Source organism: Pyrus communis, chromosome 13, assembly GCF_963583255.1.
Source record: "Pyrus communis chromosome 13, drPyrComm1.1, whole genome shotgun sequence".
NCBI classification, from domain to species: Eukaryota; Viridiplantae; Streptophyta; class Magnoliopsida; order Rosales; family Rosaceae; genus Pyrus; species Pyrus communis.
The window spans coordinates 7489672-7514389 of NC_084815.1; the positions used below are offsets into that span (position 1 = coordinate 7489672).

The 24718-nt window shown below is 37.6% G+C and overlaps 1 protein-coding gene and 1 pseudogene across 1 annotated transcript; one reads left to right on the plus strand and one right to left on the minus strand.

The window, feature by feature from the left end:
• Positions 1-18243: 18243 nt before the first annotated feature.
• LOC137713565 (uncharacterized) lies at positions 18244-21730 on the minus strand (annotated as a pseudogene).
• Positions 21731-22566: 836 nt separating this feature from the next.
• Positions 22567-24586, plus strand: LOC137713038 (lycopene beta cyclase, chloroplastic/chromoplastic). Its single transcript, XM_068452269.1, has 2 exons — positions 22567-22714; positions 22963-24586. The coding sequence occupies exon 2, from the start codon at positions 23015-23017 to the stop codon at positions 24527-24529; it is 1515 nt and encodes a 504-aa protein (XP_068308370.1). The 5' UTR covers positions 22567-22714; positions 22963-23014; the 3' UTR covers positions 24530-24586.
• Positions 24587-24718: the final 132 nt, after the last annotated feature.

Below are 24718 nucleotides of genomic sequence, written 5' to 3' on the forward strand. Positions count from 1 at the left end.
CATGAATCTCCAGCCATCCATCTTTTATTTAAACTCGTTCTAAATCAGGAATCTTCAAACCAAATCCCAAATATGCCAATTTCTCCACCCATTACCATTTCTCTCACGCCCTGACCACACTACTCGCCTCTAATGTTGAACCCACATGCTACACTCAAGCTGCTCGATCTTCAGCATGGAAGCAAGCTATGCATGATGAATTCAATGCTCTTCTCAAACAAGGTACCTGGTTCTTGGTTCCTCCATTCTCCACACATAACCCAGTTGGCTGTAAATGGGTTTTCAAAGTCAAACGGCAATTTGATGGCACTGTTGAGCATCACAAAGCACGTCTTGTGGCCAAAGGATTTCACTAACAATATGGGGTCGATTATTTTGATACATTCAACTCGGTTATTAAACCAATTATGATTCGAATCGTGCTTAGTCTTATAGTTAGTTCCGGATGGTCCATTCGATAACTTGATGTTAAGAATGCTTTTCTCCATGGCGCCTTATCTGAGGAAGTTTATATGAAAGAACCGCCTAGGTTTGTTGATCCCAGCCGACCAAATCATGTCTGCAAACTTCACAAGGCTATATATGGTCTTAAACAAGCACCTCGTTTAGTTTCAATGTTTTGGTTCATTCTTGATTTGTGTTGGTTTTACTCAAAGCCGCTTTGATGATTCCATGTTTGTATATTAGGATCAGTTTCATAAAATGATTTTGCTTTTTTATGTTGATGACATCGTGCTCACAGGTAGCAGTTAGTTCTATTTACAAGCTTTTATCAATACTTTTGGCATTGAATGTGACATCAAGGACCTTGGCCGACTTCATTACTTTCTTGGTATTGAGGTTACATATGAGAAAGGTTCTATTCATCTTAATCAGGCTAAATATGCTCTTGATGTCCTTCAACGCAGTAACATGTTGGCATGTAAACCGGTTTCTACACCCATGTCGTCTAAGAGCAGCCTTTCTCGCACTCATGGTACTCCCCTGTCAGACCTCACCCCATATTGACAGATTGTCGATGTTCTCCAATATCTCACCATAACTCGTCTCGACATTTCATATGTTGTACAACATGTTTCTTAGTTCATTGGATCTCCCACTGATGTTCACTATGAAGCAGTCAAATGCATCATACGTTATCTCAAAGGTACACTTGAATATGGCCTCCCTATTCGCTATTCTACGAATTCCTCATTTATTGTTGCTTATTCAGATGTGGATTGGGCAGGTTATCCTGATACCTGCTGGTCCACTACTAGGTATTATGTCTTTCGGACCTAATTTAATTTCATGGAGTGTAAAGAAGCAACGTACTGTTTCATGTTCAAGTGCCAAAGCTAAGTATCGAGCCTTAGCCTATGCATGTGCAGATACTATATGGATTCAAGGTCTTCTCTATGAACTTCGGCATTCTCTCACACATCTAATTATTCTTAATTGTGACAATATAGCTGCCACGTATCTTGCTGCCAACCTGTTTTTCATGCTCGCACCAAACACATTGCTATTGATTATCATTTTGTTCGAGAACGTGTCACTTCGGGCAGTCACCGAGTTTGCTTCATCCCTTCTACTCATCAACTAGCAGATGTTTTTACCAAGGGATTGTCTGCTGATCGTTTTGGGCATCTTATTTCCAAACTTGTCTCTTCGCCAGTGTCAAGTTTGCAGGGGGATGTTAGGGAGTTACAATAGTTAATGACACTACTTATAGAATATTGGCCAATTGTCCGTTATGTTGTAACTCCATATTTATGTGTATATTTATGGTCTTTAAGATGTAACCGTAGAGTATTAGCTACTTACTTTTGTGTGTGTGTGTATATATATATACACTGTATATTGATGGTGTAATAATCAAGGAAAATCAATTTCTACATAACGAAATTGAGCTTGTCCAACGAAGGAGAAACCCGTGGAGCTCCAAAATTAGGTGGCTGATCGAACCTAGCTTCCTCTTCCTCACCCAATCGCCGTTCCTCATAGCCAACGCAACGAAAATGATATCCTATACGAGTGAAGCGCCTTATATTCCACCGACCTCGTCCGCATCTTTCGACCATTTGTCATGTCAGCAACCTCGTTGTTGGAATCAAACCCTCGCTCCTCTTCGTCTTTATTGTAATTCCTTCCTCCTCGGCTTCGATCACGGCGTGGTTGCCAGAAACTCAACTAGGCTTATGGCAGATCTCAATGAGATGCTCGAGGAACTAGTTGACGCTATACTTGTGAATATAGAAGTGGACATGAGGGAGGCACCAACAAAGGCTGTCATGGCTAAGTGCAAAGAGGAAGTTGAATAAGCTAAGGAGGAAGACGACGAGTCCATCGAAAGACGGACTCTGCGCGCATTTTGATCGATTAAGCTTTTCAGTCAGTGTGAGAGCTGAGGACGGAAGAGGAGTGAGTGTTTGAATTATGGAGGTCGATTGGTAGACTAGATTTTATAGAGAACCCAAGGGTCTAAGGGTGGAGCTCGGACTTCAAGTCAATGTATTAAAGATCAATTGTTACTTGTGGGACCTACGTTCCATGTGGAGTAATTATGTTTTACCAACTATTTGAATTGAGTTAATATTTGTTTAGACATAAGCCTTTTTTTTTTTTTTTTGGTAAACTGGATTTATAACCAAGGCAAAGCCAAAAAATTACAAAGAGTTCCATGCCAAGGAACAACCAACAAAACATAATACAAATAAAGTACTTCAAAGTGATATAGGGAATAAAGACCCAACACAACCACACCATTGTGTCACCCTAAATCACTCAATCCTAAACAAGATTTAAGGCGGACATGGTAGACCATCCTTGTTCAATATATAAACTATCGAGATCCATAACCTGATGAGAGGTACTAATCTCATTTTCTTGTTAATTACTTATTTCAAATTAATGTTTGCATGCTTGTGATCCATAAACTTAGTAATGTTTCTATAAGAAAATTATTTTGTTTTCACTGCACTTGATCACTACTAGTTTTTTAAGATCAAGAAATAGTTCAGTTTTAGAAATAGTATGTTTTTGCACTCTTTTCTAAAAAAAATAATAAAAAAACTGGTTCGTTAACTGCGTGTTTTTTTTTCCTTTCCAGAAATTGTGTGGGCTATTTTGGTTCAGTTTCATAAATAGTGTGCAATTTTGCGGTTGTCCAGAAATAATGTGCATTATCTTGGTTCAATTTTAAAAAAATATTGTGGATTATTTTGCTACATTTCTAGAAAATATTTATTTTGTTCACTTCCAAAAATAATTTGGATTATTTTGATTCAATTTCAGAAATAGTATATATAATTTTTGTTCAATTTCAGAAATAATTTATGCTATTTTACTATAGTTCTAGAAATAGTGTAGGTTATTTTGATTCCATTTTAGAAATAGTGTGGATTATTTTGCAGTAGTTCTAGAAATATTGTGGGTTATTTTGGTTTAGTTTTAGAAATAATTGTAATTTAGTTGTAGTTCTAGAAATAGTATAGGTTATTTTGGTTTAGTCTCAGAAATAGTGTGGGTTATTTTGTTTTAATTTCAGAAATAGTATAGGTTATTTTGGTTTCGTTTCAGAAATAGTGTAAGTTATTTTGGTTCAGTTTCAGATGTAGTGTGAATTATTTTTCTGTAGTTCCAGCAATAGTGTATGTTATTTTGGTTTAGTTTCAGAAATAGTATGAGTTATTTTGTTTCAGTTTTAGAAATAGTTGTAGTTTTGTTGTAGTTCCAAGATGGGTATGGGATACTTTGATTCAATTTTAGAAATAGTGTTAGTTATTTTGTTGTAGTTTCATAAATAGTGTGGGTTATTTAGGTTCAAATTCAGAAATATTATGGGTTATTTTGGTTAAGTTTCATAAAAAGTGTGGGTGTTTTTGGTTTAGTTTTAGAAATAATTGAAACTTAGTTGTAGTTCCAGAAATAGTATGGGTTATTTTGGTTCAGTTTCAAAAATATTGTGAATTATTTTGTTTTAGTTCTAGCAATAGTGTCAGTTATTTTGGTTTAGTTTCAGAAATAGTGTGGTTATTTTGTTTCGGTTTTAGAAATAATTGTTTTGTTGTAGTTCCATAAATGGTATGGGATACTTGGTTCGGTTCCAGAAATAGTGTTAGTTATTTTGCTGTAGTTCCAGAAATAGTGTAGGTTATTTTGATTCAGTTTTAGCAATAGTTGTAATTTTATTGTAGTTCCAGAAAAATGTGGGTTATCTTGGTTCAATTTCAGAATTAAAGTGGGTTATTTTTGCTGTTGTTCTACGAATAGACCTAGACATTGTGTCCCATCTTCACCAGATACTGGAAACGGATAAACCTATCATCCAAATACTCACCAAGCAAACTCCAGCAAATATTTTTCCAATTAATTTTTCTCAGCTATCATCCAAGTACTAAAAATTAATCACTTCCAAATGCAAATCCCAAATCCCAAATCCCAAATGCAATCTTGCAAATTCAACTAGACTACCCATCCTGACATTATTCTGTCGTGATGACTGCTCGAATAACATTGCTTTTTGCAGAAGTACGCATTTTTTTTAATCAACAATTAAGATGAATGGACTTTAAAAGACACAAAGAGGTTAAGCCACAAGGAAATTGGATGATTTTGATAAGCTATTTAAGATTTATATGTACTAGCAAAATAATTAAAATAAATTTTAAGAGAAAATTAGATAATAAAAAAGTCATCCCTCATATTAAAGAGGAGGTGCCAGATAATGAAGCATTTAACAAACTGAAAAGCAAAAAGCATGAAGAAACAGATTTGACCGTTTGTTCAAGCTCTCGAGTCTCGACCTCCTTTTCGATCACTTGCCCTCTAAACACAACAACTTCAGCTTCCTGGCCACCGCCATCTCAACCTTCATCATTAATTCGATTGGAGAAATTCAATAACAAAAACAAAACCATAAATTGTAATCAGAAACGAAATTGCATATGCAAATCTCTTAAACAAGAAACTAATCAAACGAGAAAGAGAGCGTGTTATATTGACAGGAGAGATTGAGCTCTAGAGGCTCGATACTGAGACGCTTACCCATGCTTATCGGATTTAATCGATTCAACTGATTCGAGAAATGGTGGAATTTGAATTGAAAACTAAAAACAGGGTGGAAAAATCGAGAGAGGGAGAGAGAGGCACAAGTTTGATAATACTAAAATAAATAAAACCTACAACTAGGACAAACACATGTTAACAATATATAATGAATGGTCAGATAGTGTGCCATGTGTCAATGGATTCGTAAGTTTGTTATAAGTAGGTTAAGGCAGTTATAAGGTGACTTAGTGAACAAGCTAGATAGGAGAATATATAACAAATGTAATGACTGAAATTCGACATATAGAAACTATTACAACAAGCCATTTCTCTCTCTCTCTACATTTCTCTTCCTTATCTCTCTAAAACCTTCTTCATCATTTATGCATTATTACATTTTTGCAACATAATATGTTGCTTTAAATGGTATCATTCGCCGATCGAGCTCTTCTTGCTTGAAAGGTTATCTCGATCTTGGATTTTGTACTTCCGCCGCTCAAGATCTTCTTCTTCTTCTTCTCTGTTATCTTGGATTTCTGGGTTTTGGAACTTTAATAGTTTCCCTATCTCGTGATTATTCGTCTTTACAATCGTGTCCGCCAAGTGTTTGATATATTTCCTGTGTGAATTTTTCTTCAACAAGCTACAATGGTGACTGCCAACCAACTACAAATTGTGCAATCGCCAATCACCTCTCTTATTTCTACTGTTCCTACGTCGGTCACTGTCAAACTTGATGATTCCAACTATCTTACCTGGCATTTTCAAATGCAATTGCTACTTGAAGGTCATGGAATTATGGGGTTCTTGGATGGTTTTCATCCTTGTCCTGTAAGGTTTATTTCTTCTGGATCTGGGAAGTCTGATGTCGATTCTAGGGATTCATCATCAAGAACTGAAACAGATGCATATAAGGTCTAGAAAATGCATGATTGAGCCTTGATGTAGCTTATTACTGTCACACTTTCCCTATCAGCTGTAGCGCGTGTCATTGGCAGCATAAGTGCTCGAGAACTGTGGATTCGACTCAAAGAACAATTCTCCATTGTTACTCGTGCAACCATATTCCAAATGAAGTCTGAGTTACAAAATATCAAGAAAGGCCTTGATTCCATATCCCAGTACTTGCAGCGTATCAAGGAAGCTTATGATTATTTGGCAGCTGCAGGAGTGCATTTCAAAGATGATGATATTGTCATCTTAACTCTTAATGGATTATCAGGAGAATATAATACCATCAGATCCATCATTCGAGGCCGAGAAAGTGTAATCTCTCTCAAGGACCTGAGATCTCAGTTGCTTGCGGAAGAAGCAATGGTTGAGAATACTGTTGTTACACCATTTCTTTCTGCAATGGTGGTCAAGAATTCTGAATCTGGTTCCAAGCATTTTGGTGGTCATAATCAAGGGAGTTCTTCAAGTCAAGGGTATTCGAGCACTCAGTCTTCTGGTTTATCTGGTACAACCACTCAGCCTATTTACTTCAAGAACAATTACAACAAGAACAAGGGCAGAGGTAAATTCAACTATTTTACTAATTCTCGATTTGGGAATTCTAGAAATGTCTACAATACTTCCACTTCCGGTATTCTTGGTGCATCTCCATCACATTCAACCTGTCAAATATGTGGAAAATTTGGTCATCTTGTTGATACATGTCGATTCAGAAATATTGATGCTGTTGTAGTTGAAGGATGTCAAATTTGTGGCAAAAAGAATCACACTACTCAGTTTTTCCATTTTTGAAATGCAAATATTTCTGGCACCACCCCTCAAATGACTGCAATGCGTGTAAACTCCTCACCATCCACTCCAACATCAAATGCCTCTTCTCAGCAGTTCTGGCTTACAGATTCAAGAGCAACAAATCATCTCACTACAGACTTGCAGAACCTTTCTTTGGCTACTCATTTCCTATCCACAAAGACCATTCAAACTGCCAAAGGTGCAGGTTTATCAATTTCACATATTGGTTCATCTGTCATTCATGCACCTACTAAAAAATTGAAACTTAATTGAGTGTTATATGTTCCAAGAATTACTCATAATTTGTTATCTGTGCACAGAATCTGTCTCGATAATAATTGTTGGCTAATTTTTTATGCTTTTAATTTCTGGATTCAGGATAAAGCCACAGGGAGGAATCTATACAATGGGTAGTGCAGTAATGGGCTATATCCAATACCAATATCAAGACCAACTGTGCTCAAGCATCAAGGATTTAAAGCTGCATTTCTCATACAACAAGTGCATTCCAGTTTCTGGCATAACAGACTAGGTCACCCCTCTAATTCCATTGTCTCCACTATACTTAGAAAAATCTAATATTCCAGTACCTTCTGATGTATTACCTTCTTTGTGTCAATCATGTTTACAAGGAAAATTCAGCAAGTTATCTTTTTCCCCATCTGTGTCTAAATCTGTAATTCCTTTTGAAATAGTGCATAGTGATGTATGGGATCCTGCTCCCTGTACCTCTATTGATGGTTATAAACACTATGTGACATTCATTGATGAATGCACTAGATATTGTTGGCTATTTCCTTTGCATAATAAAAGTGAAGTCTGTTATGTGTTTATTAGGTTATATCAGTTCATTTTCAATCACTTTGCAGTCTCTATTAAAACCTTACAGAGTGATGGGGGTGGGGAGTATACAAGTAATGTTTTTCAATCCTTCTTGATAGATAAAGGAATCACTCATCAAATATCATGTCCTCATACTCCAGAGCAAAATGGACATGCAGAAAGAAAACATAGGCATATTGTTGACACCTCAATCACATTGCTACAGAATGCACACCTACCAGCATTTTTTTGGTCTTTTGGTTGTCAAACTGTAATATACCTTATCAACAGGATGCCTTCATCAACTATAAATAACCAGTCACCATTTGAGGCTCTTTTTCAATCTGTTCCAGATGTTCAACACTTGAGGATTTTTGGTTGTGCATGTTTCCCATTATTAAAGCCTTATATTAGTAGCAAACTACAACCTAAAACCAAAATATGTATTTTTCTGGGATATGCATCTAAGTACAAGGGATATATTTGTTTTGAAGTTAGCTCAAAAAGATCTTACATCTCGAGACATGTTATATTTGATGAGTGTGATTTCCTATCTTTTTCTCTTGTCCAAAAGTCATATATCCATTCACATAAGTCTAGTTCTGAAATTCCAGTGAGTTCAGTATTTGTTACTAGTAAAAATACAATTGTTGGCGCACCATCAAATCCTTTTGTGTCTAGTCCTGGTGTTACACCTAGCTCTGCCAATGCCAGGTTTCATAATTCCCCAAATACATTGGATTTATCTCAGCCAACATCAACAGAAGACACAAGATAACCCATTACTGGCACTTCACCTCAGTGTACTTCCTCTGCCATCCCTGTGGTTCCAGAGTTTCAACCAGAAACTTTACAAGTATTTCTTCCTATCCCTCCATTGAACTTACACCCTATGCAAACACGATCAAATAGTGGAATTGTCAAGAAGAAAGCATTCCTTGTCATGGCCTCTGAGAATGCAAAAGTGGATTTATCTCAGATTGAACCAGTTTCTTACAAATCTGCTCTGAAATCTCCAGTATGGTTTAAAGCTATGGAGGAGGAAATACAAGCATTACATTCTCAACAAACTTGGTCCTTGGTTCCTTTACCATCAAACATAAATCTTGTGGGGTGCAAGTGGGTTTTTAAGATCAAGAGGCATGCCAATGGAACTATTTCCAGATACAAGGCTAGGATTGTGGCCAAGGGGTTCAATCAAGAGGCAGGTATAGATTATGGTGAAACATTCAACCCTGTAGCTAAGCCTACTACAGTGAGAATTGTTATTGTAGTAGCTGCACAGTTTGGTTGGGGTTTAAGACGGCTTGATGTCAAAAATGCATTTTTGCATGGAATCTTGCAAGAAGAGGTATACATGGCACAACCTCTTAGTTTTGTGGATTCTATCTATTCATCATCAATATGCAAACTTCACAAGTCTTTATATGGTCTCAAACAAGCCACAAGGGCATGGAATGAAAGGTTTACTAATTTTCTGCCTTCTCTGAGGTTTCAAACAACTTATGCAGATACTTCATTGTTTGTCAAACACATTGATTCTAGGGTTGTCATCCTCCTCTTTTATGTGGATGATATAATCATCACAGGAGTGCAACAACTATTATCCAAGAAGTCATTTTTGCATTGGCAACCAAATTTGATATCAAGGATCTAGGCTCCCTCCATTATTTTCTTGGAATTCAAATTACACAAACTGCAGAAGGGTTGTTTCTATCTCAGCATAAGTATGTTAATGATATATTGACAAAGAAAGAAATGCATCAGTCAAAGCCTTGTGATACTCCTTGCTTGCCTCAGAATCGGCATCTTAAGGATGATGGAACACCATTTGATAATCCTGTATTATACAGATGTATAGTGGGATCATTACAATATCTCACTTTCACATTACTTGGCTGTCAAAAGAATATTACGATATCTTAAAGGGACTCAACATTATGGTATTCAATATGTGAAAGGAGAGTTGGAGTTGAATACATTTAGTGATGCTGACTAGGCAGGGGATCCCAATGATAGAAGATCCACAACTAGATTTGTTGTTTTCTCAGGGACCAATCCAATCTCGTGGTTATCCAAGAAGCAAAATACAATATCTCGCTCATCAACGGAAGCTGAGTATAGAGTAATTGCTACAACAGCTACTGCGATCGATTGGATAAAATAGATTCTTGCATTTCTACAGATTGATATATCAACTCCATCAACAATGTTTTGTGATAATTTATTAGCAATTGCTCTTACCTGCAATTTAGTGATGCATCAAAGAACCAAACATATCGAGATTGACGTGCATTTTGTTCAAGAAATGGTTGCTAAACAATTACTTTACATGCAGTTTGTATCCTCTACTGAGCAATTTGCTGATATCCTGACAAAAGGGCTGTCTGCACCATTGTTCCGTGCTCATTGTTGCAATCTCAGGCTTCCTGATCCTCCTCCTGAGCTTGAGGGAGGATGTTAACAGTATATAATCAATGGTCAGATAGTGTGCCATGTGTCAATGGATTAGTAGGTTTGTTATAAGGAGATTAAGGCAGTTATAAGGTGTCTTAGTGAACAAGCTAGATAGGAGAATTTATAACAAATGTAATGACTATAATTCAACATATAGAAAATATTACAACAACTCATTTCTCTTCCTTATCTCTCTAAAACCTTCATCATCATTTCTGCATTATTACATTTCTGCAACATAATCTGTTGCTTTACACCACAATTAGGAAATTTTGGGTCTTCTCTATTAGGTTGTGTGCATAAAAAAGTTAATAGGGATGAAGGCTGCATTTGGATCATAGAATAAACATACTTGTTGAAGTTGAAATTACTTTGAGCCATTTGCATTTGGAGATGTGAAAGCCCAAAGGAAAACAATAGGCAATCAATTTGGACCAATTGCTGTGAAGTATGTCGGTGATGATCCAATGGGACATGCATAAACAGATGATGAAGGATGTATTTGGTAATGCTTGGACTGCTTGCACCTCAGGTACGGCAGCGATGATCCAACTCTCTAGATTTCTTCGACGAAATGTAGATTCGGAAACTCATACGACATCTCCGCTACTTTCCAAACCTAGATCTGCTCCTGTTTATCACATCCATCAGGATTTCTATCACCATTTTCAGAGTTGGACAAAGAAGAAGATCGGATGATGGCAGATGTAATGAGAAAATTACAGAAATTAATATGAGTTTATAGACTTTCTCTCTGCATATGAAGAAAACAGACTAAATAAACGGGTGAGAAAACTTGACGTTAGGAGTACTTGGAAGCCCGATAAATTATTTTGGTTGGGCAGTTTTAGTGGGCTGATTTGATATTAAGTTTTGTATTAACCATTAAATAAACTTATAACATGATTTTTTTTTTTTTTGTTAAAATCTAAAGTTTTTGTTGATGCACAAAATCGGGTCGATCTTGGACCAATGTAAATCCGACCGTGAATCACACAAATGCACAAGAACACAAAAATATATCGTGGTTCACCTCAAGTTGAGGTTACGTCCACACTGGTGTTGATTCCATTTCACTATGTAAATGAATGTTGAATATACATGGAGGCTATAGAGGCAATGTTTGCTCTCTTTGCTATTATGTTTGCTCTCCCGTTTCCCCTCTGTTTATTTCCCTTGTCTCTCGTCGAGTCTTCTCTCCTTTCTTAAGTGAGTGTGAGGGAGCCCTTTTATAGAATAAGGGTTTCCTCCCCTCTTACATGAATCATGGGCTAAGTAATGAAGCCTAAATAATGAGGCCCAATATATGGTACAACAGAAGTCCCCCAAGTCTTAAGTCAAAAGAGTTTTTTGGTTGGAGACTTTAAATTCAATCCATGTGAGGGCTAAAGTGACTAAGATGTCATCCAGAACTAGTACTCGACATGAGACGGTGCTTAACGTGAAGAAATACTCAGCTAGAGGTAACACTCGTTGCAAGGCTGCTCGGCTAGAGGCAATGCTCGCGGTGAGGCGGTTGCTCGGCTGGAGGCAATGCTCGTTGCGAGACGGCTCGGCTTGTGGCATTCTTCATTGCGAGTATGCACCCGACGTCAGTGTGCGCTCATTATGAGTTAACTTTTGACATAACTCGGGTCTGTTTGTCGGGTTCGCATATTGGGTCTATGTGTCGAATCGACGGATTGAGTCCACAAGTTGAGTCTTTGAGTCGGGGCCATACGTAGGGTCTTTGAGTTGGGTCCACAAGTTGGGTTCGTGAGTCAGGGTTCGAGCTCAAGGGTGTCCAAGTTTGATGGTGTCTAATCTCATAAGTGCCCGAATGAATGGGTGTCCAAACTCACGAACGTCCAAGCACATAGGTGTCCAAATGAGCGAGTGTTCGAGCAAGTGATAGGAGCATATTTAGGCGACTTACTTAGCTTGTTTTCGTGTATATATATTGTTAATTCATAGTTGTTTTAGTAGTTTAAGCCATTTTCGTGTGTTTTTAGGTTCATATGGCTAAGGAAGCAAAAAGGTGCATTTTGGAGCAAAATTGGACTTGGAATGGATAGCTTATGTTTGTACCAAAAGGAATGGACGAAATTGAAGACCTAATTGAGTTAGGATTCCTAATCACAAGAGGATTCCTAATCAAATGAGGAATTCTAGTCAAAGAAGGTTTCCTACTTGAAGTAGGAAAGTTAAGCCAAGATTTCCTATTTTGGTTTAATCTTTCTTAATCCTTAAAGAACTCCATATTTCAGCAATATCAAAGGCTCCTACCTATTCTAGGTCACAAAACAATATCCCTTGCAACCTTAAGTCATGCCGTGTGTCCCCTTTATGTTTCCCTTCCTTGCCGTGCAAGGAAGGGCCTTGTTACCTATTCTAACTACTTAAACACCTTCCTTTTTCATACCAAACTCAGCCATAACTCACATACCCTTTTATATTCCTAAGTCCTTGCCTAATTTCAGAAAATAAATGACATTCCCTTTCTTACAAACCTTTGCCGCAAGTCACATTCCTATTCCCTTCAATTTCTGATTTTGTGTTTCCTATTCTTGAAAGATTTAGAGTTAATTCCTTTCCTAAACTAAGAAATAAAGCCTTAGGGTTCTTTCTTCCTTATAAATACCCTTGTGCCGCACCTTTAGAGGGTGAATCTCCCTTCCACACAACCTGCCTCCATTCACAGAAAATCCCATCCTTTGCCGCAGCTTCCCATCCAAATTTCCACCATTCCCCTACTTCCAAACATTCATACCAACTTCCATACACCAACACTAAGCCTTGCCGCACCACCATACTTCCATAAACCCATTCAAAACCCAGAAAATCATCCATAAAAACCACCTTAGACCTTGTGCCGTGACTTAGCAAGGAGAAGGAGAAGGAAGACGAAGCCTTGGACGTTTATGCATTCAAGTTGGAGTGTTGGAACGTTTTAGGTGTAATCTATCTTTTGTTTTCAATGTTTAATTCTAATTTCCTTTGTTTTGTTATGAACATGAGAGGCTAAACTCGTTTTAGCCTAGGGATGCTTTAAAGCCATGATTACGTTTATAATATGAGTTGATAAATTCCAGTTGTGATTTCATAAATTGTGAATGCAATTTACTTAACCGTTTGATGGATAACTTATTCTTGTATATTGATTAGGGAGGCCTACTTAATTTGCATGCTTGAATTTGGTGCTAGAATATAAGGGTGTTTCACATAATCGTTACAAACTTATATTCACAAGTAGTTACGGTTGTTTTCACAATCATGTTAAGTAAATTCCTAGCATGAGTATCATGATGTCATAGTTACAAGTGCTTTGTCAATACTTATGATTTCCATTGAACGTAATGATCTTTGATTGTATCTCTATTATGATGTCATGTAGGGGACTTTTGAAGAATGCTTTGGGTTGTCGTATGATGTCATCCAATCCAATAACTTAGGGGAAATCTGAGGGTTAATTAGTGATGTCACGGTTAATCTGGGGTATTGAGGTTCATGGTTTATCGGAAAAGCAACTGGAAATCAACTTATGTTTGAATGTATCATGTGTGGAGAAGTATCCCTTGGTTAGTCCATCATCCATTGGTTTTACTTAAATTCATCCAAAAATCTGTTTTCAAGTTTTAAGTTACTTGTTTTCTTTTAAATTCGTCCAAACTCAAACCCCCCTTTCTTACTTGTTCTAAATCTGTCCAAAAGTGTCTTTTTAAGTCTTTTGAGTCAAAACTAAATCCCCCTTTACTTTAGTGTTTCAATTTAGTTAGAAAGTGTCTTAGTTTGTGTTTCTAAGTGTTTTGATTCAAGTTATTACCCAAATTCGTCCAAATTAGTGTTAGGTGTTCAAAATTGCCCAGATTGTGTTTTTAAGGCAGTTTTGAGTGTTTTGTTGCTGTTTTGAGTCTTTTGGTTTGTTTTAGTGTTTAGTTTTGCATTCTTTGAGTCTAGTTAGTGTTTTAACCTTTGTTCTACGTTATTGAGTCAGTTTTCAAGTGAATTAGCAATCCCTCCTAATCCCCGGTTTAGAACGATCCTTACTTATACATATACTACAATTGTCAAAAGAGGGTTTTAATTTGTGTGCTTATCTTTTATCACATCAGCAAGCGAGTGTTTGAGCAAGCGAATGTCTGGTCAGACAAAAGATTATTGTTCAGACTAAATCTTTGTCACCATAGGAATGCAGCTAGTCAGTCTATAAGTTGGTAGGCTTCTTTAATCAGTAACAATGTTGATCAATAGAGTCCGTGCCATAAAATCAGTAACAATATTGATCAATAGAGTTCGTGCCATGAATCACCAAAGTTATGTCACCCTAACATTCAAATAATAAAAAGTGTAATTTGGTCAGACTTGCCACGTATTATGAGAAATAGTCATGTGATAAACCATAAATAAGATACAAAGACTAGTGATATTATAACAAAATTAAGTAACGTGCGAACAACTAGTATGCGGCCTGTAATGCTGCTCCTAGTGTATGTGGCACAGACAGCAAATAATAAAATAATATGAGCTGCATGCAAGCCGCAAGCGTCTGTTGATAAGTTTGCAAACAAGAGCCGCCAAAACAGTATTTATAATATAATCATTTCAAAGGAAAAGTAAAAACATCATGCAGACTAGCTTGTATACTTTCGGCTACCAACTCACATCCACTTTTAGCAAATAAAATAAAAAAAAGGAAAAGTAAAGATATAATCATCATGTTTGTTGGGGAATGATTGTTCCTTTATTTGACCCTTTTTTTCAAAGGCAGAGAATTTGGTTATTTGCTACGACCCGTTGCTTTTTGGAGAAAGTGGAGCACCATTTATAAAATAATTAAGAAAAAACATAAAGAAAGATAAAGTCTTATCTTCTTCGTGAGTGTTTCCACCGGTGGATGGTGGTGACAAGGGTTCGGCCCCCACTAGCAAGCCTTTTGAGTGTGGTCAGGATCCGCTTTGTCAAGGTGACGGTGACGAGGCCCTTGCGGAGGTCGTCAAGGCCAGGGATCGTGAGAAGGAGCACCATGATCGCCTGAGCAACCTGTTGGCACTGTCTTCTCCATGATCACCAGGTCCACGGGGTACACGGCAAGAAACTACGGGCTCACCACCGTCACTAGGTTTGCCAATGGCTGTACCGTGCGCTCAGCCCTTTGGTTTAATAATATAGGTACTCTTTTTCTACTGCTTCAACTCTTCGGATGATGAGAGACTCTTCTCCCTAACACCCACAAAAATGAAGACAACTTAGCTATTGTTCTTTTGGTAGTATATAGGAGTGTAGGTGTTTAGGAAAGCTAGCCAAAGCTTCTCTTTGTATTTAAACTCAAAATGAGTTCTTTCTCTGTAGATGGATGGATTGGCTTTTTTCTTAGCTTGGTTGTTTTTCTTTGAAAAAGAGAGCGACTGTGTTTCTTTAAGCTAAAGAGAGAGATTATGAGTAAAGATGGGGTCTGCGAAGGTTTTCTGGAAAAGCCAAAGAGGGAGGTTTTGGGTTCTTAGGTTGTGCAGATTCATCGGTGGAGGGTTGTGGTGAGGTTGTGAGGGTTTCACGGTGTTGGAATGAAAAAAATGAAAGAGAACCGACATGATTTTTCGTATTGATTCCCACAGACAGCGCCAAATGTTGATGCACAAAATTGAGTCGATCTTGGACCAACGTAAATCCAACCGTGAATCACACAAACGCACAAGAACACAAAAAATATATCGTGGTTCACCTCAAGTTGAGGCTATGTCCACACTGGTGTTGATTCCATTTTACTATGTAAATGAATGTTGAATATACATGGAGGCTATAGAAGCAATGTTTGCTCTCTTTGCTATTCTGTTTGCTCTCACATTTCCGTTATATCTATTTCCCTTGTCTCTCGTCGAGTCTTCTATCCTTTCTTAAGTGAGTGTGAGGGAGCCCTTTTATAGAATAAGGGTTTCCTCCCCTCTTACATGAATCATGGGCTAAGTAATGAAGCCCAAATAATGAGGCCCAATATATGGTACAACAGTTTTCATGCCCTTGTAGTTAGTTTTCCTTTATTAGAGATGGGGGAGGATAGACTAAGCCTCACAATAGGTGAGTCATAATAATGTGGTTCAAAATTTTTTTTGACGAGAACTGAACCTAAAATCTATCACTTACATGTGAAGAGGAATACAACTAGACCGTAGTACTAAGTGGCTCCAATGTTTTATTTATATCAATTAAAATTTAATGTAATTAAGGAAATACAAAACAAATTTGGATATAAACAAAAGTTGATCCGATCGGATTTAATTAAATATATTGTCATATTCTACATTTTTATAATAGCATTATAACTTATAAATATCATAATCATGGTATTCCTTTTCATATGTAAGTGAGAAGTCTTAGGTTTTGTAATACCCTGATTATTTTTAAATATGTGATTTAATTATGAAATTCAAATGGGGCAAAAATGTGAAATCCCGTTCCTGGATGTTATTATTAAATTAAGTATTTCATTGTCGTATTCGTAGTTACAACACATGTATATTTACAGCAAATACTTTTTCGATATGTGGAAAAGACAAAAATGCTCTAGCTGGCTAAACTGAAATTATACGAGGACGTATTTTATTCCTATATGCTTCATTGTTATATTTTATCCTTATATGCTTCATTTTATCCTTATATGCTTCATTGTCATTGTTATATTTTATCTACAAATGTGTAGGCGAAAACCGTTCTCGAAACGGAGTTATTGTCATATCCTGGCCCGAGCCCCCACCACATCCCGAGTTTGACTCCACTGTAGCACGATATTGTCTTCTTTGGGCCCCGACCATGCCTTCATGGTTTTGTTTCAAGGAACTCACACGAGAACTTCCCAGTGGGTTACCTATCCTGGGATTGCTCTCTTGCGAACTCGCTTAACTTCAGAGTTCCTACGGAACTTGAAGCCAGTGAGCTTCCAAAATGTCTTGTGCTGGGCAGAGATGGGAATATACATATAAGGCTTACAAGATCCTTACCCCTGGGCGATGTGGGATCTTACAATCCACCCCCCTTAGGGGATCGACGTCCTCGTAGGCACACTTCCGCCCAAGGATTAGCTCTGATACCAAATTGTCACATCCTGACCTGAGCCCCCACCACATCTCAGGCTCGACTCTACCATAGCACGATATTGTTCACTTTGGGCCCTGACCACACCCTCATGGTTTTGTTTCTGGGAAATCACACGAGAACTTCTCAGTGGGTTACCCATCCTGGGATTGCTCTCGAGCGAACTCACTTAACTTCGGATTTCCTAAGGAACCAGAAACCAGTGAGCTCCCAAAAGGCCTTGTGCTGGGTAGAGATGAGAATATACATATAAGGCTTACAAGATCCTCACCCCTGGGCGATGTAGGATCTTACAGTTATAAAGAATAAGATATAAACGAGAAAAGAGGAAATGAGGGAAATAAGAAAGGGGGTTGCCCAATCAGAAAGAAGGAAAAGAGAGAAAGGAGAGAGGAAAAGAACAAGAAAACCGGATCCCCCTTGACCCGGTCTTGACCCGGTTACTGGCGACTTCTCTCGTTGCCGTTTCCGTTGGTTTTCCGGTGAGTTGGAGCCACCTGTCACCACCACCATACTCATCAACCTTCCCTCTTCCATTTCCACCCAAAAACCGACATGATTTGACCTCAGTTTCGTGAAGTTTGCACCGATGGGCTTCGTGGGTGCATGACGACGATAGGCCGTTTCTAAAGGGTATTCCATTGACCATCACTACCATTAGACATCTCTTGAACCCAGGAACAAAGGCCAAACAAGTTTGGGGACGATGAAGCTGTAGATTCGACAAATTAAAGAACACCAACTTTAGGGTTTCTGATGGATCGAGACCAATTTCAGGTGTTTTCCGCCCGAATTGGACTTTGGCCCAAGTATTACAATTACCATCTGCAAGTACCACAGTGATGGAAAAATGTTAAGCCCTTGCATAAAGAAAAAAAAAAATACAATTAACATCTGACCGTCCAAATAATATGTGTTAAATACAATTAATATTATAGTCAAATTCCTAAAATTGAATCGTATGTAGGTTGTGTTTTATATTTTTTAAATTATATATATAATTTTTTTTTTAAATGAAGACAACTAGTGACGAGCCACGATTATCCACCCATTCTAAGGGCCGGAAAGACTATTATTGTATTGTTATTCTTTAATGTCCAAACACATTTTGATTCGTAAAACGAAAAACTGTTTGGCCAAATGTTACCAAACACGATAAAAATTTGGAATTCAGATTGGATTTTAAAATGCCTCACTGGAACAATCCAAAATGCACCCATTAACAATTACTACAGACGAGGCCTTGGCCAACGTATCTGAGCATTACCGCATACAAAATTACCACAAAAGAACGAGGAGAACTCTCTCAAACACAGAAGGGAGAATCTAACTAGGACATAGAACCGATAAAACGAAACAAGGCCTCGACGCAGCAACAATTTTAATTTACTCAACACTACAGAGTATTATTCTATACAAAGCATGCATATGTATTCATAGCCACTTCTCAAACCGAGCTTATTGACGACTGAATCCCAATTACTAGGGAAGGACCGTTTACATAGTACCAAATTAGGACACATACTCTCTTGATGTCCATCTCTCCTCATACCTTCCAAATGAGTAGGCTGTTGACGGAACCTCAAGCATGGGCAGAGGGTTCAGTTCGATGCCATATCTGTTAGTGGTCTATGCTCAAGAACATCGTCGTGATTTTTTACAAATTCAGGAATCTCAACCTCTCCCTTCTTTATGTCATCCCAAACGTACTGCAGGCGGCTTTCATAATTGATTTTCCAATTAGGCTGCAAAGAAAGAAAACTTTTAGGACAAACATGTACCGAGGCCGCATCCTGCTTCTCAAATTTCATTGATAACCATCACTCATTCTCTGTTGATTGTAACTTGGACATGGGATTGACTTGGGAGATAATTACTTAAAGGAAATAAAGTCATTTGAGGGATACCTACATGACTACATACTATAGTGTAGCTCGAATCCTCAAGTTCTTATGAACCGACCCCCAAGATAACAAAAAATGATTCTATCCTACTTATATCGAAGGCGGAAATGTTTAATTTTTGTTCAATGAAGTAAATAATCACCAAGTTTCAAGACAGTATTTAGTTAAGGGTAGTGCTATACACACCCCTTTTTACCACACCCCTGTTAAATTTTTGTCCATTTATCTTTTTCAATTCATTCAATCCGACGGCCGGAAACTGAGAGAGGTGTGTGCGAGGTAAAAATAGGTGTGTGAATAGCACTATCCTTAACTAACATATGCCTATATTAATGAGAAATCAGTATTGTTATAGTATATATCCAAAATATATGAAATACTCACCCTCCAGTTAAGAAAAATCGACCAAGAGTGGCAAAGACAAGTCTTGATCGGAGACCAGGGTGAACGAAGTACACAACTTGAAGCATGTCCTTCAAATATGATGTAAGGCATTCATAAAGCCACCTCAAGATACTTATGCCAGGGGAGTTATCCTCCTTTTGCACAGTACTATGCATGTAAACAATGGAGTATGGCCCTTCTGGAAGCTCACTGCATAATTTGTGGAATATATACCTCTTCAACCTATCTGCACTCACGACTGGAGCTGCACAAAGATAATCCGACAAATTAAAACACAAAGGTAGAATAAGGCAAATAAAACAAGAGATTGTGAATTTTTAATTTTCCTGGCAAGACAAAATTCAAAAGAAATTGATCTGAAAGAAGCCACTTTGGAAGAAACACAAGTGCTACAAAACGTTGTCAAAAAGGGATGCAATTGCAATATATGTGTAGAACTCAATTTGCTCCTCCCAAACCCGATCTTGAAATACTCTCAGAATCTAAAACTCAAGTTACTCAACTGACAACACTACATATGTCCAACACCAGCCCGTTAACTTGGATTATCCCCACACCTTAAGAATTCAATATTGAAGGGTAAAAGAAGGGAAACCTAGCCTTTAGAAATCGATCTAGTCATCTCTTTCAATTTCCCAATAACGTCAAAACTCAAAACCACTTTGTTCTGCTTGAATTATGGGGACTGGTGGTTTATGCTCTACAGGCTAAAATAAGGACTTCAAAATTTAAAAATGCTATAGAGCGTGCTATTCAACACATAGCACAGTTTCAGTAAGCTTAAGGGCCCATTTAATGAACATTTAGTGTTTAGTTTTTACATAATTCAAGAAAAAAACAGTCATTTTAACCCACACTGTTGTTTAGACATGCTTAATGTTCATAGTTACTTTAAGGGCCCATTTAATGAACCATTTCTTATAGACGCCACTTATAAACTAAACATAAAAATACAAACAACGAAACCAAGAGACGCAACATTTTATACATGTCTAGTCTCTAGAATTGTTTTGGAATGGATAAACCACTATATTATGGTCTATTAAAGGCAGAGGTGAACGAAGATTTTTATTTGAAGGAGATTAAGAGGGGACCGGAGACAAAGGAAACTTATCCCTTCTAATCCTATCATTTTGTGGGATAGGAATGGACAAGTGTCCTTAATGATTGATTTATCCTCTACCTCCAAGTTAGGCACAACCTTTTCATTTCTTCCTTCAACATATCTTTAATATAGTGGGTTATACATTCAAGACAGAAAGGCCTCATTTCGTGCGTAGGATTGGATTGGATTGGAATAGATAACTCCGTAATTTCAAAGTACGTTGGGGGAGAATTGAAAATTTTATGTCCAGCTAGATGGTAGAAGATAGATTACTTATGCATTCCAATCCTTCCCAAAATGGTAGGATTAGAAGGGATGAGTTTTCTTCATGTCTAATCCTCTTCTAATCCCCTCCAAATGAAAAATCATTCACTTCAGCCTCCAATATGCCTTAAAAGTAGAGAGCTACGCATTCCAATCCAACCCAATCCTACATACCAAACCAGCCCAAAACGAGGGCAAAGGGGTTTAACTTGACAAAGCACACCAAAATTAATAAACCCCAATTATAATTACCCAAACAAACGCAGAAAATTTACCAAACCAAACAAACCCCAGATGCCAAATAAACTAGAACATGCTATTTAGCACTTAACTCAGGTATGAAGAGCTAAAACTTCGCATTTCAGCAGAGAAATCAGTGTTCATTCAATCAGGTAATTTAACAACAAATAAAACAAATAAAGAGTGTAAGGATCTGCTTGTTTACCAGGAAAATATTATCCCACGATTCGGAAAATCCGATTTCCCAACTTGTCATGGCCTTGGACACGAAAGAACTGCAAAAGCTCGAGGTCGGAGAAGTCCTCGTCGGAGATAAGGTTCTGAGGGCAGTTGTACCAATTCTCTTGCTCTTCAATCTCTCTGTCTTGGTGGTTCAAGAACGGCCGCGCGTCTATGCCGAGATCGGACGCTAGAACCACCACAGAGAAGTCCTCTCCGGCTTCTGAGCTACCCATATCTGATTTTTATTGGTTTTCGCTAACTTTCTCGCATTTTTCTCTCTTTTTCTCGCAGTTTCTTTCTGCTTCTTTTTGCGTTTCTGTGTGGAACTGCCTTGGTGAGATTGGACACGTGGGCTGATGCGATTAGGTAGTTAGATCTAATAGATGATCGTGCGCAGGCAGAAATTCAGGGGTTGAAGTTGTAACCGGGTTCATGTAGCTTTGGGCACACAGGGTTACTATTAAAGTATAATCAACATGTTTTTCAGTTTTCAAATGTTAAAATGGTCTTGTGTATTAATTATTGGATCAATTTAATTTTTATGTTTTTAATTTGACTAATTTGATCATTATGTTATTTCCGTTAGTTAATTAAAGACATTTACATGTAATTTCTGTAAAAAAATTATAAATTAATATATACTTATTTATATAATTATAATTTATTTGATTTAAAATATTTCATTTTGAAATAAAATTAAAAATTAAAAGAACAATTATTCTCCTCTCAACTTCTCGACTTTCTTCCTAACATGACTCCCTCTCTTTTCTATCTCACAACCTTAATCATTTTTTCAGATTAGAAGTTTTATCTCATATATGTGTTATTTCACATTGATTTGCATTTTTATGTAAAGAGAATGGGTAATTATATTTCATATAATTTTTCCTATGAATTTAAAAAAAATGATTGAATGAAACGTCATCCATTGGTTGAAAGAGACAAATATGAGGACTAAATTAGTCAAGTAAAAAATACGATGACTGAATTGACCATATAACTATAACATATAGATTATTTTGACATTTAAATTTCTTTTTAAAAAGAAATTAGTTGAAATGTCTTTAATTAGTTAACAGATAAAACATGAGGATTAAATTAACCAAATAAAAAACATGAGAATTAAATTGGGCATATAGCTATGACACATTAACTATTTTGATATTTAAGCATTTCAAATTTCTGTCTTTAAATTTAATATTCGTAGCCTTGCTCTTTGTTTAATGATAATGTTTTGTTTTTTTAATTATAATAATTTGTTAAAGGAAGGAAAATTGAAGAAGAGACAAATGAAGATCACAGGACGCGTGTCCCAACTTGGACGAAGAACAGTGGACGTCCACCACAAACCCACGTGAGCTTGTCGTCCTTGAGGTTGAGGACCGGCCACACCCACACAAGCTTCACCTTCACAATATCTCTTGGAAACTTTCTCATCTCTCTTGGCTCTTCGGTAAGCAATCATTTCTCTGCTCTTTCAATTCACTGATGAGCTTCCTTCTTTGTATATTTTCATACTTCTGTTGTTCTTTCTAAATTCCCAGAAAATCTTTTCGAATTGTAAGGATTGTTCATGCTTTAATACTGCTCTTCTAGTAGCTCTTCCTGTGTCTGTATGTGAAATTCAGTTTCTCAGAGAAAACCCTTATCAGAAATCGGGTTCTCAGTCCATAATTCTTCACACCCAGATTGTATTTTCAGGGACTTGTTGTGTCCATATTAGAGAGATATTCGGTACAAGTGTTGGAATTTCATGGATACATTGCTTAAAACGCATAACAAGCTTGCATTTTTGCACCCAATTCATGGGTTTTCGGAGAAATTGAGTAGTTCGAGCTCTTCGAAGCTTCGCAACGAGGAGTTTAGGTATGGCCTTAGGAGGTCTCGTGTGAACTTGAGTAGGGGTGGTGTTGTTAAGGCTAGTAGCAGTGCTCTTCTGGAGCTTGTGCCGGAAACTAAGAAGGAAAGTCTTGAATTTGAGCTTCCCTTGTATGACCCATCAAAGGGTCTTGTTGTGGACCTTGCTGTTGTGGGCGGTGGCCCTGCTGGGCTCGCCGTGGCACAGCAGGTTTCGGAGGCAGGCCTTTCTGTTTGCTCGATTGACCCGTCTCCCAAGTTGATTTGGCCCAATAATTATGGTGTTTGGGTGGATGAATTTGAGGCAATGGATATGCTTGATTGCCTGGATACTACCTGGTCTGGTGCTGTTGTGTACATAGACGAGGAATCAAAGAAGGATCTTAATAGACCTTATGGAAGGGTTAATCGGAAGCAGCTTAAGTCGAAAATGCTGCAAAAATGCATATCGAACGGTGTTAAATTTCACCAAGCTAAAGTTACTAAGGTTATTCATGAGGAGGAAAAATCACTGTTGACTTGCAATGACGGTGTCACAATTCAAGCTTCTGTGGTTCTCGATGCAACTGGTTTTTCAAGATGTCTTGTACAGTATGATAAGCCATACAATCCAGGTTACCAAGTGGCTTATGGGATTTTGGCGGAGGTCGAAGAGCATCCATTTGATGTTGATAAGATGCTTTTCATGGACTGGAGAGATTCGCACTTGAACAATAATATCGAACTGAAGGAGAGAAATGGTAGGATCCCTACTTTCCTTTATGCAATGCCTTTTTCATCCAACAGGATATTTCTCGAAGAAACTTCCCTGGTAGCTCGGCCTGGCTTACCCATGAAAGATATCCAAGAAAGGATGGCTGCTAGGTTAAAGCATCTGGGCATAAAAGTTAAGAGCATTGAGGAGGATGAGCATTGTGTCATCCCAATGGGCGGCCCGCTCCCAGTGCTCCCTCAGAGAGTCGTTGGAATTGGTGGTACAGCAGGGATGGTGCACCCTTCAACTGGGTATATGGTGGCGCGGACTCTGGCAGCGGCTCCTATTGTTGCAAATGCAATAGTTCAGTACCTTGGTTCAGATAGAACACTTTCAGGAAATGAAGTGTCCGCAGAAATTTGGAAAGATTTATGGCCCATACAAAGGAGGAGACAAAGGGAGTTCTTCTGTTTCGGTATGGCTATTCTGCTTAAGCTTGATTTGAAAGGTACTCGGAGGTTTTTCAATGCTTTTTTTGACCTAGAACCCCGCTATTGGCATGGATTCTTGTCATCTCGACTGTTTCTTCCCGATCTTGTATTTTTTGGGCTTTCACTGTTTTCTCATGCTTCTAATGCTAGTAGAATAGAAATTATGGCCAAGGGGACTCCTCCTTTGGTAAAGATGATCAACAACTTGATACAGGATAGAGATTAGGATGACTGATATTATTTGTAATATGAAAATTATGTTGGTGAATTTCCATATCAAAGATACTTACGGTTGCTAATAGTCGTCAACCAACTATTATGAATTAGCTACTCTTCAGAAACAAAAATAAACCATCTATAATGCTGTTATATTCTTACGTCTAACCTTTAGCTCTGGTAGAAACTCTTGTGGATA